Below are 14170 nucleotides of genomic sequence, written 5' to 3'. Positions count from 1 at the left end.
AGATAGATATGCCCTCCGATGTATCGGAATGGGTCCTACCCACGGTGGAGTAGGAATCACAGCGCAAGCAGACATTGCAACCCTGCAGATGCGAGCTGCCGAGCCATGGTGTATACCACGACACTCGAACTACACGGGAGAACGGATGTCCTCGCAAGTGTAGAACCTCACGTGTGTCACGGCACACCACAATGTCTGAAATATCTACCCATACTCTTGTATCAGAGTTATGGTACCCAATTCCCCTCACATGGCATGGGTTGACCCGGGCGAAGGAACATTCACTTGCCAAGTGAATCGTAGTGCCACGGTGGGTATCGAACTCGAGCCTCCTGGACAGAAGTCGAGCATGATAACCACTACACCACTACACTACTAAGTTTACCAGGACGTTTCTCTAAATTTAACTTTTTAAGGGAAAAAATCGGGTTTTTTCGTTTTTTGTACGGGCCCCTTTTCGTTTCAAATCTCAAATATTACTTGACCCAGGTTATATGAAAAACCACGATTATATCGTGCGCGCAAGAACTACGTGCACGTTGTTAGAAACTTTAATGTTCCATTGAGATAGAAAAACAAACATGTCCACACATGTGCCAAAACATTGCTTTACTATTGATAATCATGGCTCTTCTTTCTTCTCTGTGTATTTGTATTGGAAAGGCTTTCTAGTTTTGTTTAATATTTTTTTCTTTCATAGTTTTATTCGATTTGTCAAAATAGTAGAACAGAATATGGTGTGCGTGAGGAAATTAAGTTGTTTTCTCGGTTCAATGGCAACATGAACATATAAACGACTGGACATCCATCTCCTTTGTCTTTTTGTAGAAAAGGCTGCTAGCTTCGTTGCCGCCTCGTTAAAAGCATAAAATGAAACAATAGATTTTGATGATATACCACTTGGGAGTACCTTGCTAACAACGTCAAAACTTCGACAAAAGTCTCTGTTGTTCTACTCTTCTCAAGTCTTTTATCTATATCATAACAAAGATAACAGAGGCAAAATCATCGTCAGCTTGTCAAAACTCCGACTAATATTTCTAAATTTTGACTTAAAAGTGTCTAATAATTTTAGAGAGTGTCGCATTCTAATTTCGATATTCTTATGACAGAGGCTCTAAACTTTGGCAAGCTATTTTTTTCAAGTCGTAAAAAAAATTATTGGAGTGACAAAAGGGATTCAAAAGTATACACGCAGTTGAAATTCTGCATTTTAGAGTTGAAAATGTTGATAAAATATATTACAAACTTGTGAAAAAATTCGAAAATAATTATTTTGTACATTAGGAGTAATGTTCAACCTTTATCAATCCTTTTACCTAAATAATTCAAAGAAATAAAATTATGACGGAATATTGTCGGATTTTTCATACCAATTTTGAAATACAGGCGGCAACGAAGCTCGCTTCAAAGAGACAATAAAAGATAGATGTCCAGTCGTTTATATGTTCATGATGGCAAAGAAAGGATCTTCTAAACGTGTAAACTAAGCTCTTATCCACAAGGCTAGGACCATTGATTTATAAAGCCCGAAGGGCTAGATGTCGTACTTCAGCTGTAAGTGTGCCGCGGTTAGGTAGGAAATCCTACTAAGTCGCTTGATATTACAATAGAATTTCAGCGCTTGACCAATTAGAAGCTTGGCGGGTTTTCGAAAACAATGGCAACAATATTTTTTCCGATATTCAATTTCTTTTTGCCGGCGCAATGGCTTAAAGCACGACATCTAGCCCTTTGGGCTAAATGCTAAATCTGTGGCTAGACCGTGTGCTTATGTCAATATAGCTTTTTTGGCGCTTTAAAGATTTTTATCTTTATGAATTTTTAAGTTTGCCATCCGATCATGATTAGATTTATGCTACAATCACCCTCGAAATATATTGAGATTTTAGTGTATTTTAACATTTTTCAGAATTCAAAGTTCGGTCGAGAATTGCTACTTTAGCACTTCCACTTTCTTCTATTGAATATTTCGATTTTAGAGGGGTTTGGTGGCTTCTAGGCTATATTCCAAGCCTCATTCGAGCAAATTTGAGCTTTTAAATCCTGAGATCCTAAGGTCCCAAGTCTTAAGTCTCATGTTAAAACTCAGAGTTAAAGCTCTACTTTCCAACTGTAGTTTAAGGCGCTTAAAAATTAATTATGGTGTTCAAAATTACACCGGGAACTCCCCTTTGTCTCAAATATTTAGTGAATGATTGTAGTGATTAAATCAAACTAATTCATATTTCTAGGCTAGGTGTTTGGTTTGGATTTTAAGATTTTTTCCATCCAGCTCAACCTAAATTAAACGCTCCGATAAAAACGTGTAATCCAAGTTTCATATGAAAAACATGTCCACTTTTTTTTATTAGAACGTTTTATTTTGGGCTGAGCCTGAATGTGCTAATTTTACAATTTTAAGCTTGAATTTGAAATTCTTCCTGGCGATATACATGGTTAAATTGGTTTATCATAAAATTTGCCCTCAAGTTGACTAAATCTGCTCTAATTCAAAATTGGGAAGTAAAAAAATTACTGCAATTACGAGATTTCTTAGAAGTTCAAATAATTTCAGCAAATCACCAAAAGTTTTCTGGCTTAAATGGACTGAGTTCTTATGAAAAGCGACAAAAATAAGGGCTTACTATATATACTATTTTTAAGAAAATAAAGGGGCCGTCTTTATCCAAAGTATGATTGACATAAATTAGGTTGTGCGCCCGGGGGGGTACCTAGGCAAAATGGGTGCCGGGTATGTGCGAGCCATAAGGGTACCTTTTCTCATTCCTCAAAAGCCTCTCAAAGGGGTACAAATTCAAAAGTAAGTCTCTGAAAGGGTCCCAAAATCACGAAAATCAAAAATTTCTCTCTCAAAGGGTCACGATTTCCAAAAATTTTGACCAAAATTTGGTGACAATCAAACCAAAATTTGGAAAAAATGAACCAAAATTTAGGAAAAAGTCTCTCAAAGGGTCCCAAAATCACCAAAATTTTGTCTCTCAAAGGGTCGATTTTCGATTTTCGGCTCGGACATACCCGTCACCTCGCAAACCTAGTACCCCCCCCCCCGGGGTTGTGCGTAATCATTCAAATGATTATAGACAACAAAAATAATTTATTTGTTCCTGATCAAACTGTTAAAATATAGCATGTGGTTTTGAGGTTGAAAAAAAAACATTATTTATATACGGAGTATATTTACAATGGACCAAACTTGATACGAATTCATACAAGAGGTATATGTTTATGGTGGTTAAACTAAAGCTGCAATATTTTTTGAACCAGTATAAACAAACATTTCAAATAAATATGAGGTCACCTTTTGTGTTGGTTGGTATGTCGGTGAGTTTTGTTTTTTTGAGTTTTTCTTTTTGCTTTTATTCCAAGCTCATACTTTTAGTCCTTTATTTCATTTTTTTTTTTAATATAATCATTCACAAGCGATCAGAGACCTTCAACGGGATCATAAAACGGGGGTAGAGAGGGTGTTGAAGTGTATAACACAAAAATGATATATCGTAAACCTTTTTTTCATAAATCAGAAAATTATTTAAAAACAAGAGGTCGAATAAATAGATAAAAAAATAAATCACAAATAAATTGAAAATAAGACGCCGAGGCCCAGTGGTTAAAATATCATCTCCAGTGGAAAATTATACTCCAATTTTTCCCCCCACTGAAAATTATCAAATAAATCAAACTTCACTGCAAAATATTATGCCATTTTTCCCATCCTCACTAATTTTTGACTTTTCTGACAACAAAAAAATTAAATCCCCAGTCAATAAAAAATATGGGAATATTGATCCCATCGAGTTTCAGTCCGTTATTTTTATCCCCTACGGCTACCGGGTCTATGAGAAGGGGTTGTTATTAAAAATGAATCAAAAGTAAAGCATATACAAATCAATATCTCGGACATAAAATCTTAAGTGAATTACCCTTCGGTGGTGGTGGTTGCTCTCGGTCAGAGGTTAACCTGTGTTTAAGATATTAAACTGCCCTCATAATAACTTATTCCCATTTAAGCTGATGTTTTTGGATTTCAATATCCTATGTTACGGACAAATCAGCCCGCTGAGTAAGTATATTGCTCTTTTGACCCTCTATTGACGCTATATTTCTCATTCGCCAAATAATCTTGAGGATAATTACACACTTTTTTTATAAGAACAAACTATTTAGGAACATAAAAAACTTCAAAGGCCAAAATATTGAGAACAAGTAAGAACATTTTAAGACTTTGTGGGCTCACAGGAAAACACACATAAATACGTTACTTAAAATATTCAAAGGAATATAATATTAAGCAACTTTATAATATAAACTAAACACATTTCATATTCTACATTTTAGAATTTTGTGACAAAGCATCATTTATGGAAAAATTTATCGAAAAAGGTAATCTCACGATAATTTTTGCTCTCCAATATGAAAATGACGTAAAAGTGATGAATCAGGAGCTCCTATAAATCTCAAAGCAGATTCTGATACTCTGCGCATGACGCGCATTCACTCTAAATACAAGGTTGCCAGGTTGGTGCACCGCTTTGACCTTTTTCATCCCGATTATTTGAATGAGCTTTTGAGCACGGTTATTAAAACAATTATTAACATAACCAACCCAGTCGCTTTCGCTTTCGTCTTCAAGCAAAAGGCAACACAGTTTTTTTGAATGGTTTTGCTGAATAACCAGTTCAGATCATCACATTTGCCATACCCATCCCTTTAGAATAGAGCGTGCTATGCGCAAAATGGCGGATGACCAGTTATGAGATTAGGATCACATACTGTGTGTATCACACCTTGTGATTCTTTTTGATATCCAAGCTGTGATCGTAAAAGTGATTCATATTTTTCGTACTGACTGTCAACAATAAGAAACACGTTTTTTATAAGAACATCCAATAATTTTGAGAAGGCTCACGGATAAGTGAGCAAGAAATTTAAAGGAAATCTGTATTTAGACTACCTACACCAAAATTTCTGTTTAGAATGAAATACAAATCTACGTGTACTTGCTTGTGGTTTGGCTTTACACTTTCTTTTTATAAGAACAAACTATATAAGAACATAAGGTTTCGATGGCCAAAATGTTCAGAACATATCAAGACTTCGTGGACCCAATACCCAATTTCTTTAGGAAAATGGACAAAAATGCTCAAAAAATGGTGAAAATAAGAACATGATAAGAACATTTTTAGGCTTGAAACTAAAAAAGTTAAGAACATCTGAAGACTTCAAAATTTTTGGATGTTCTTATAAAAAAAACGTCACCATTGACGTCAGGATGTACCGTGAATAGCACATGTCAAAATCTTATATTGACGCTGTGCCGACGAATCGAGATTCTATTCAGCGCGCAATCAACGAAAACAAAAATAACCATGACGACCATCCAAGATCTTGGATGAAGTTCAAAGTTGATATTTTTATTCCCGTCGTTAAAAACTCAACTTAAAAAAATCATCAATGCTTTGTAAAAATAGTCAGTGATAGAGATTCATAACATAAAGTCTGTCTATTATTTCGATTCAATTAAAGTGACATTTCCCTAATCAAAAGTTTAGTAATTACTGTTATACATTTGGGGATCATGTAAAAGATTTCTTTCGAAATAAACTCATTTCAACTACACTTGGAGGTTTCTGGGGAATTCGTAAATAGTAAACTGCATACTGATACAGTCTGCTAGACATTAATATGTTAATATCTGCTGTTCATCTTTGATTTTTTCTACAGTGATTAGATTGACACATGCGCGATAAAATTTCTATTATTGGTCTTCAGAGGTTAATATATTCTTTGAAAACTTAACCTCTGATACTCAGGGTAGTCAGGCACAGATATCTAAGCCCGAAGGGCTAGATAGGTAACTTTAAGCTTTCTCCAGCAAAAGAAAGTTAAGCAAAAATTTGACTTTTTAAATTTAGTGCCGATGGATAGGATCTAGCATTTTAATTGTTTTCGGAGCGCGAGATCAAAAAACGAAGGCGGCAAACGCTATTTCACATCTCTCAAACCGGTGAAATTGCATATTTTAGTCACGTGACTTTGGTAGGAAATCCTTCCAAACCTAGGCTTCACTTTTCGATAAAAGCCGCAAATCTAGCCCTTCGGGCTTTACAGATATCTGTGTAGTCAGGATGACTATCAACAAGTATTTTTTAGAAGCAAAAACAGAATCTCGGCAAAAATGCGGTCACTACTCCTTGTTCAAATAAACAAAATGTTTCGCTTGTTTTTGTTATTCCTCTGCCAAGTCAAACTTTGAGTCCTTCGAGTACTTTCCAATCTGTGAAATTAGTAGGAGATGATTAATAATCACTTGCAGTTTTCATATTTTTGAGGGAGTTCCCCTTTTGTGCCAATGTAGTAATAAGAATATTTTTTGAATTTTACTCCAGACAATCTAACTTTTCGATTACTTTGACAGCTAAGTCACCTGACCAAGAAACCAAGCAATTCTTGAAGCAAACATGCTCACGTCATGTACAATGCGCAGAAGCAACTTTCGATCTAATGTATCTTCGACGTGATAGTGGACAAGAGCAATATTTCTTTCTCGTTTCCTTGGACAAGCTAGATGATTTCAAATATAAAGGTAAGACGAATAGTTTTATCTATACTATCCTATCCCCTTTTTGTATATCTTTCTTAAGAGTAAAACTTTAGAACCCCTTAAAAACCTTTCTCTGAATGCTTTTGCCATTGAGCTTTTCCAGAAAAAAACCGTTTACCACCTGTTGAGGAGGACAAATATCCGTTCCAAGGGGGTCAGGTTTGATCATATGGCGGAATTCCATAGGAAGATGCAAAAATCTGTCAAAAATAGCTGGAATTCTATGGGGGTAGCTTTTTAAATTCTACCAAAATTCAGAGAGGAGTTTAAACCTGAAATTTCCAGCCACATAGGGATGGACTTCCTCAACAGGGGATATGCATTTTTTTCTGAAAAAGCCCATTGAAACTTTGTTCAATAATTTTTGACGGACAAGGAATCTAAGAATTTTGAATCAGAAATTATCAAAAAAGAGAGCACTGAAGAAGTAATTAGGCTTTTTAGGCTTTAAGTTTTTAACTGAAAGATTGAGTTTAAGGGCTATAGAAATCTAATGAATTCTTGAATTTTGATGAGTCATGCCTTTTGCTTTAGGATGTTGGGGATACGAGCTTGAGATTTCGAATGAAAAAAGACTAATTCAAAATGTTTTCATCAATTTTAATGAAGAAGACAAGGTATGTTGTTCTTTGTTTAAACAGCTGAGATTATTTAACTAAACAATTAGATTTACAACAACGTCGTTTAATAAACCAAACCTGTTGAATGTTCACTCCTTAGAAAGCAATTTATTTCACAAACTTTATCAAAAACGCTTTACTTGACTTCTTTGTTTATTATAAAGCTTAGGTAACTAGCTGTACCACCCGGTGGGGGTTTGGGCACTCAAGGTAAGAGACCTTCCGTAGGTGCGACCCTCAAGGGTACGCTTTTCAGGTTTCCTGGAGTGTACTATAACTTATAAAGGTCGAAATGATTAGAATGATTAAAAGAAATGACATTAGATTCTTCAGTCAAAATCAACTCACAAATATGCAAACATACAACACGTCTTTTATAAGAACAAACTATGTAAGAACATAAGGCTTCGACGGCCAAAATATTATATTATTAAATATTATATAAGAATATTTTTACTCTTTAGACTCAAAAAGTTAAGAACTTCCAAAGACTTCAAAGGTTTTGGATGCTCTTTTAAAAAAACATGCAGTTTAAATTGAAAAAGATTAGGACTCAAGCTATTTACAAAATGAACTTTAAAAGGTCATCCTATACATCCTGAACAATTTTCCGTGCCTGTGTGCATTTTCTTCGGCTTTGGGCTCTTATTTTTTAGATAGTGATTTGTTTTAGACTATAGTATAGTGTAGTCTATATAAAGAACAACATATCTATTTGAAAAAAATCTTTAGGACTCGCTTTTTGTAAAGCACATTAGAGAAGGACTGGATATCAATTTTGTTGTTTAAGCATAATTTCTATTTCTTCGATATCGTTGGTGTTATCAGCAAAGGTTCTCCATCGAATTTTGTCTCTCTGAAATAATCTCAAATTCCCGCAGTTAGAATACCAAAACCCTCCATCAAATTTCTTCGCGCAATTAGAATCACTTCTGGAGTTATTTTTTGTCGAAAAATAAGACCCGTTGATGTTCTTATCTTGGCCTTGATCAAAGTATTCGAATGATTTTATACCTTTTAACAAAGTGCGGTTGTATGTTAAACGGTAAAGGTTAGCTTCATTTGCCACTGAAAAAGAGCCATGCATTGAGATTCCTTCATTTTTGTTGTTGTTGTTGTTGTTGTTGTTGTTGTTGTTGTTGTTGTTGTTGTTGTTGTTGTTGTTGTTGTTGTTGTTGTTGTTGTTGCTGTTGCTGTTGCTGTTGTTGCTGATGTTGTTCTTATCGTCAATAACACTCATTCCATTGTTCTTCTTTTTCTTTGCCCAAACAAGAACCAAATGCTTTTTACACGAAGTTATCTCATAAAGAAAATCATTTCCAAACCAAAATTCATTTTTCAAATCTCCAAAGCCATTTTTATACCACTCCCATTCTCGATCGAAATCTTCAATGAATTTATTTGTTCGACGCACAAAAACAAGCCAACCACCGCCCTCGATTTCCTGATTACATCTCACTTCTTTCTGTTCACGCCCCATCCAATTGATTGTATAAACGCCTGACACCCTTGCACCCCGGTTATACCAATCTTGACAGCTTTCTGGAAAGTTTTGTTCCTCATCACTCACATAATAACTTGATCCTATGACTTCAATTAGGCTTTCTTTGAGACATATTCGATCATAAAAATCACATTCGACAGTATCTCCGTTGAAAATCACGCTATAAGAACGACATATATTCCATGTTGCGCAAATACTGATACATTGCTGTTGAAATTTCGTTTGAATCGTCCTCGAAGGAAGCCCCGTGGGTTTTCCATTGGTTGATATCAAATGATAAAGAGCTGCTTGCACAAACGGAACACAAGTTATTATGAAAATGAAGATGTATTTTACGATATCTCTTAGTACCATTTCTATTACTGATACTTGTCCCAAAAAAAACCCTAAAGAAAGTGGATTTTGGTTGAAAGTATCTCAATATATTGCTAAAAAAACTTATTTTCGAAATTAAGCTCCATAGTGAGTTAATAAATATTTCTTCTTTGAAAATATTTGATAATTTTTTCCTGTTTATAATTCATACTGATTGTTGATTAAAAGAATACCAATGATTTTCCCAGCAGCTCACAAATGAAAATATTTTTTTCAAATATGATATATATTATTAGTGAATTTCCCGTCCTCATTTCTAAGAGTCCCTTTAAAAAACTTAATTCATCAAATATTTTCAAAGTTTATAAGTTTAAAAAGTTAGTTTATACCTTAAAGTAGCATCCCGGGATTGTTAGGGAATATATCCTGGTGTTGGCCAAGTGAGAGCTATCACTAAGGATAAAAAAAACTTATGATACACAGAGATTGAGATTGTAAATCTGGAGAAATTTCCTTCTGTTATAATCATTTTCCCTCATTGTCTCTAAAAAGCACTCCCTTCTCACAGACCCATTACTCAATAAATGAGATTTGGTCGGCTTAAGATATATTATTTCCTATTTCCTCATTAATGTTTGTACTTAAGACATCTCGTTGGCTATTTTTTCTTTTAGACGAGGACAACAACGCTATCTATTTTGACTCAGTGATATCTCAGTTGCTTAGTCTTAATTAATAATTATTTCATATACTCCTTCTCACAGACCGACTAGGACCCCTTCCTACTGGAAAAATTAGCCAAATTATCGTTCCAGGTGCAAAATTATCCACCAATTTTCGTTCCCACTGAATATGATCAAATAAACCAATCCTCACTGTTAAATATTTACTATTTTTCCCACCCCCACTAAATTTTCTGATTTAAAAACAAAAGAAATGAAATCCCTAGTCATAAAAAATATGGAAATATTAATTCCCATTGAGTTTAAGTCCGTTATTTTTATCCCCACTGGGTGAAAAATCCTACCGGGTTTGTGAAAAGGGTGTTTAAAAATAAGCAATCGAAATCTTCAAGGAGAATAATTTTATCAACCTTTTTATTCTTTGTATAGCGAAAGTATTTCCAGCATTACATTCCAGTGGAAGAAAACAAAAAGTATACAGTGACATTACGAACATATCCAATAGTGACTTCTTATTCTCTAACACTCAAAGTTCCAGGTATGTCATACTTATTCCGGGGGGGGGAGTGTGTTTACTTACTGACGGTATGTGCGGCGAAAATATCGACCCTTAGAATCGCACTCTTACAGTGGAGCAAAAATTAACCTGAGTATCAGAGGCTGAGTTTTCCAAGAAAGTATCAACCTCTGACGACCAAGTGTAGAAATTCCATCGTGCATGTGTCAATCTAATCACTATAGAAAGAATCAAAGTTGAAGAGCAAATATTACCATATTAATGTCTAGCAGACTGTGTCAGTATACATGTTTACTATTGACGAATTCTTCTTAATCCAAGACCTTGGATTGTCGTAATGGTTACTTTATTTTCTCTGCGTTGATTGCTCGCTGAATAGAATTGATATTCGTTGTCACATTTGGAATATACCCCGGGTTCTTAATGGAAAATTATAATTTCATCTAAAAGTTATACTTTCACGACATTTAAAATGTAGCTCGAAGGGCTAGAGAAGAATCGTCAACCTTTCCTTAGCAATAAAAAGTGAAGCCAATTTCTTGATTTTTATCAAGATGGAAGGGTGGATTGATCCTTACTTTAAAGGCTCGATATTAAGGGCCCAATTTTTATCCAAATATTAATTGTATTAAAATTTGTAGTAGAATAGTTAAGTACGGTCTTGAATCGGTTATGTTACTTATACGGTGTGGAAGTTCTTCTCTTTACTGTCGAGTTTAAAATTTGTAGCATTTAAACTTTTATAAGGTCCATGCGAAAATGATGTTCTTGGATTAATCACAAATCGTAAGTTCACTTAAAAGTTCTTTTAACTTTTTCGTTCATAGGCTTATATCCGGGGGGGATAAGTACCCCCACTTAGGCAAATGGAGGGTACGGTATGTGCCGCCCTTAAGGGTACCTTTTTTGGATTACCAAAGTCCCGCTAAGGGTTAGAAAAATCAGAAACTCAAATTTCAGTCCCACTAAGGGTCGGTAAAATAGGAAAATTTAAACTTTTTACCCCCTGAAAGATCAAAATTTGGTCAAAATTGGTCAAATTTGTCCCACTAAGGGTCGTAAAATTCCCCAAATTTCCCCTTTGAATTCTCCTTTTTAGTCCCGGTAAGGGTCCAAAGGTCGAAAGTCTGGCGGCACCCCCTGTCAGCTCGCAACCCTAGTACCCCCGGGCTTATATACGATTTCTAAACAAACAATATAAGTTGAAGAGTTATTGAGTTTTGACTGTTCTTTTTACGTCTTGGTCCACGTGAGACTTGCAAAAAAACTGTTAACAAATCTTTTCACTTTAACTACTAAAATTAGGAGGATTCGAAGGAACCACTGGGAAAAGCAGATCAAAATTCAAATGCCTAGATCTCAAACTTACTCTTTTATAATATTGAAAATAAAATCGAAGTAAGTTTTCATAGAGTCGCCAGTTTGTCTAACCTTCATTACTTTTTTTGTGGTAACTTTTTTTAGGTATAGAATTGATTGGAAATATCGGCTGTGCAAGACCACCCTGTAAGTTCATCACTACAATCAAATAAAAAAATGATTCATAATTCCCGATTTAAACCCAATTGTTCATGTGAATATCTATTCTTTTTGGAAATTAGAAGACCCTGCCCATGGATGTTCATCGTAAGAATGCCGAGTTTTCAACCCTGTGTTTCTTTTTTATGATATCTTATACCCATATACTCACTATGAAATATTTTTTGACTCATTTGCGTATTTACAGGACCCCTCCCCCACTTTTTTGCAAAGTTAAAATTTTTGGTTGCACATATCCCCCCACTTTCAACTTCATGGTGTGGGCCCTGATTAAAGATTCAATTCGTCTTTCAATCGTTACTGATTTCTAATAATCATCGTTTTCTCTTTCTCCGTTTCTTTAGCTTTAGTGGATCGAATCTCCTTAGCCAAAGCGACTTGTTTGGCTCAAAAGACGTCTAAAGAATTCAGAAGGATCATCATAATTCGGTCAATATCACCTATAAACTGTAAAATAAACTTCAATCCACAAACATTATCCAGACTCACTATTAATACTTCAGAACAGAAAAATGAAGACGAGCCTACAGACCCTGAAAACGAACCTTTAATTTTGATCATTCCGTTAGCGTTGACTACGGCTTGTTTATTATGTATACTGGTGCTAGTTATTATCAAGCTTTTACATGAAAAACAAAGACAAAGAAGGACTGTTTCAACAGCAATGATACCCTCCTCTCCTGGGAAAACGCCGCGTGTTACCAAAACGGATAGATCGTGCTCATCTTCAGGTAACCGACAGAGTTGTGAAATACTCGTGACAGAATCTAATTTCAGAAATTATGAATCAGTTTGAGAATAACGACTTTCATCGCAAGTTTTCGTGTATACATGTTTAAAGGATTTTTGTTACAATCCCAGGGGGTACTAGGGCTGTAAGCCTAAGTACCCCTCCTCCGGGTTTGCGTGTAAAACCAAAGACTTATAGCCAAAATAACCTTTGGTTATAAGTCTTTGGTAAAACAGAAGTAGTTTACCAATAGAGGATAAAAGAGGAGAACCCAATAAATCTTTGTAAACATTAGCCAATATCTGACATCGATGAAAAGACCTTAGTTTGGGCGGTCGTGTAACAGAAAACGAGACCACTTTTACATGGTACAGTTTGCGGCATAAGTACACGGACCGCTTGCCGAATAAATTTTTTATTTTTGTACATAGTATATTGTGTATATTCAATATTCATACATTTGTCTGTATCCAAGCTGTATCTAACTTCTTAAAACGATCTATGCAGAAGAAACAACACAAGACAGCTAGCGCAGTTAATTCCATTAAAAATATTTCTAGAAAGAGATTTAAAAACACTACAATCTTGAATTTAGAAATAGAATATTTTATTGATTGCCTCTCCATTCCGTTTCTTCGGAAGAATGACAAACATTTAAGCTAAAAATCACAAGAACATCGAATATGGTCTTAGAATTAATGAATCTTTCAAGTAAGCCAAGCAATGCCAAAGTAAAGATGAGACTAGTTTTTAGTGGGAAGTTGAGGGACACTCCAAACTGTAAAGAATAGATAAAATAAAACAGGACGCTAGCAATCTGAAAGTTTCGCTGCGGGGAATGAGGAAGTTTAGCAATCCGTATCTTTATTAATTAAAATTTGGTTTCCTAAAGATTTAAACAGGTTTCTTCTCACGGAAAATTGATCGACGTTGAGGCTAATTGTTACAATTTTTGCTCAAGCCTGCCAGATTACCAGTATCCATCACAGATTACACAATCATTTGATTTTTTAGCATTTTTATCAGTAAAAACAAAGACCAGTCCAAACAGGGTATGTGAGAATCTCACATCCCCTGCCCCTGAGTTGGAAATTTTTGATACAAAGGTATTTTGAAGCCTTCCAATTTCAGTTATATAGTTATTTTTCTCTTTATGTTCTTGCGTCGAAGGTTACAGCCTTTAGAAAGTGACTCGTTAACTCGTTCACTCATACGAGCAACCTTTTAAGACCAAATTAATCCTATCTTTAAAAAATTGTATATCTGAAATCAGGTACCCGGAGTATCAGAGGTTAAGTTTTCAAAGAATATATTAACCTCTGAAGACCAATAATAGAAATTTTATCGCGCATGTGTCAATCTAATCACTGTAGAAAGAATCAAAGATGAAGAGCAAATATTACCTTATTAATGTCTAGCAGACTGTATCAGTATGCAGTTTACTATTTACGAATTCCCCAGAAACCACCTCCAAGTGTAATTGAAATGAGTTTATTTCGAAAGAAATCTTTTACATGATCCCCAAATGTATTACAGTAATTACTAAATAATTATTAATTATGGAAATGTCACTTTAATTGAATCGAAATAATAGGCAGACTTTATGTTATGATTCTCTATCACTGACTCTTTTTACAGAGCATTGATGACTTTTTTAA

At 34.8% G+C, this 14170-nt stretch overlaps 1 protein-coding gene across 1 annotated transcript; it reads left to right on the top strand.

Moving 5' to 3' along the window:
- The first annotated feature begins 3134 nt into the window (after positions 1–3134).
- Positions 3135–13042, top strand: LOC136813230 (uncharacterized). The gene is made up of 9 exons (XM_067069744.1): positions 3135–3324; positions 4012–4063; positions 4339–4383; positions 6419–6586; positions 7139–7221; positions 10156–10264; positions 10991–11029; positions 11708–11749; positions 12127–13042. Exons 1-9 carry the CDS (start codon positions 3223–3225, stop codon positions 12576–12578), a joined length of 1092 nt encoding a protein of 363 aa, XP_066925845.1. The 5' UTR covers positions 3135–3222; the 3' UTR covers positions 12579–13042.
- The last annotated feature ends 1128 nt before the right edge of the window (positions 13043–14170 follow it).

Source organism: Clytia hemisphaerica, unplaced genomic scaffold, assembly GCF_902728285.1.
Source record: "Clytia hemisphaerica strain Z4C2 unplaced genomic scaffold, Clytia hemisphaerica genome assembly, whole genome shotgun sequence".
Classification (NCBI taxonomy): Eukaryota; Metazoa; Cnidaria; class Hydrozoa; order Leptothecata; family Clytiidae; genus Clytia; species Clytia hemisphaerica.
The sequence above is the reverse complement of the archived record's forward strand: the minus strand, read 5'-3'. Positions and strand labels throughout refer to the sequence as shown.

What these genes read in the sequence shown, in the direction of transcription:
- LOC136813230 (XM_067069744.1), top strand. Translation starts at nt 3,223, where the DNA reads ATGTTTATGGTGGTTAAACTAAAGCTGCAATATTTTTTGAACCAGTAT. An exon ending in ATTTTAATGAAGAAGACAAG is followed by an intron (nt 7,222 to 10,155) that starts GTATGTTGTTCT and finishes TTCTTTGTATAG; the next exon opens with CGAAAGTATTTCCAGCATTA. An exon ending in TCTAACACTCAAAGTTCCAG is followed by an intron (nt 10,265 to 10,990) that starts GTATGTCATACT and finishes AACTTTTATAAG; the next exon opens with GTCCATGCGAAAATGATGTT.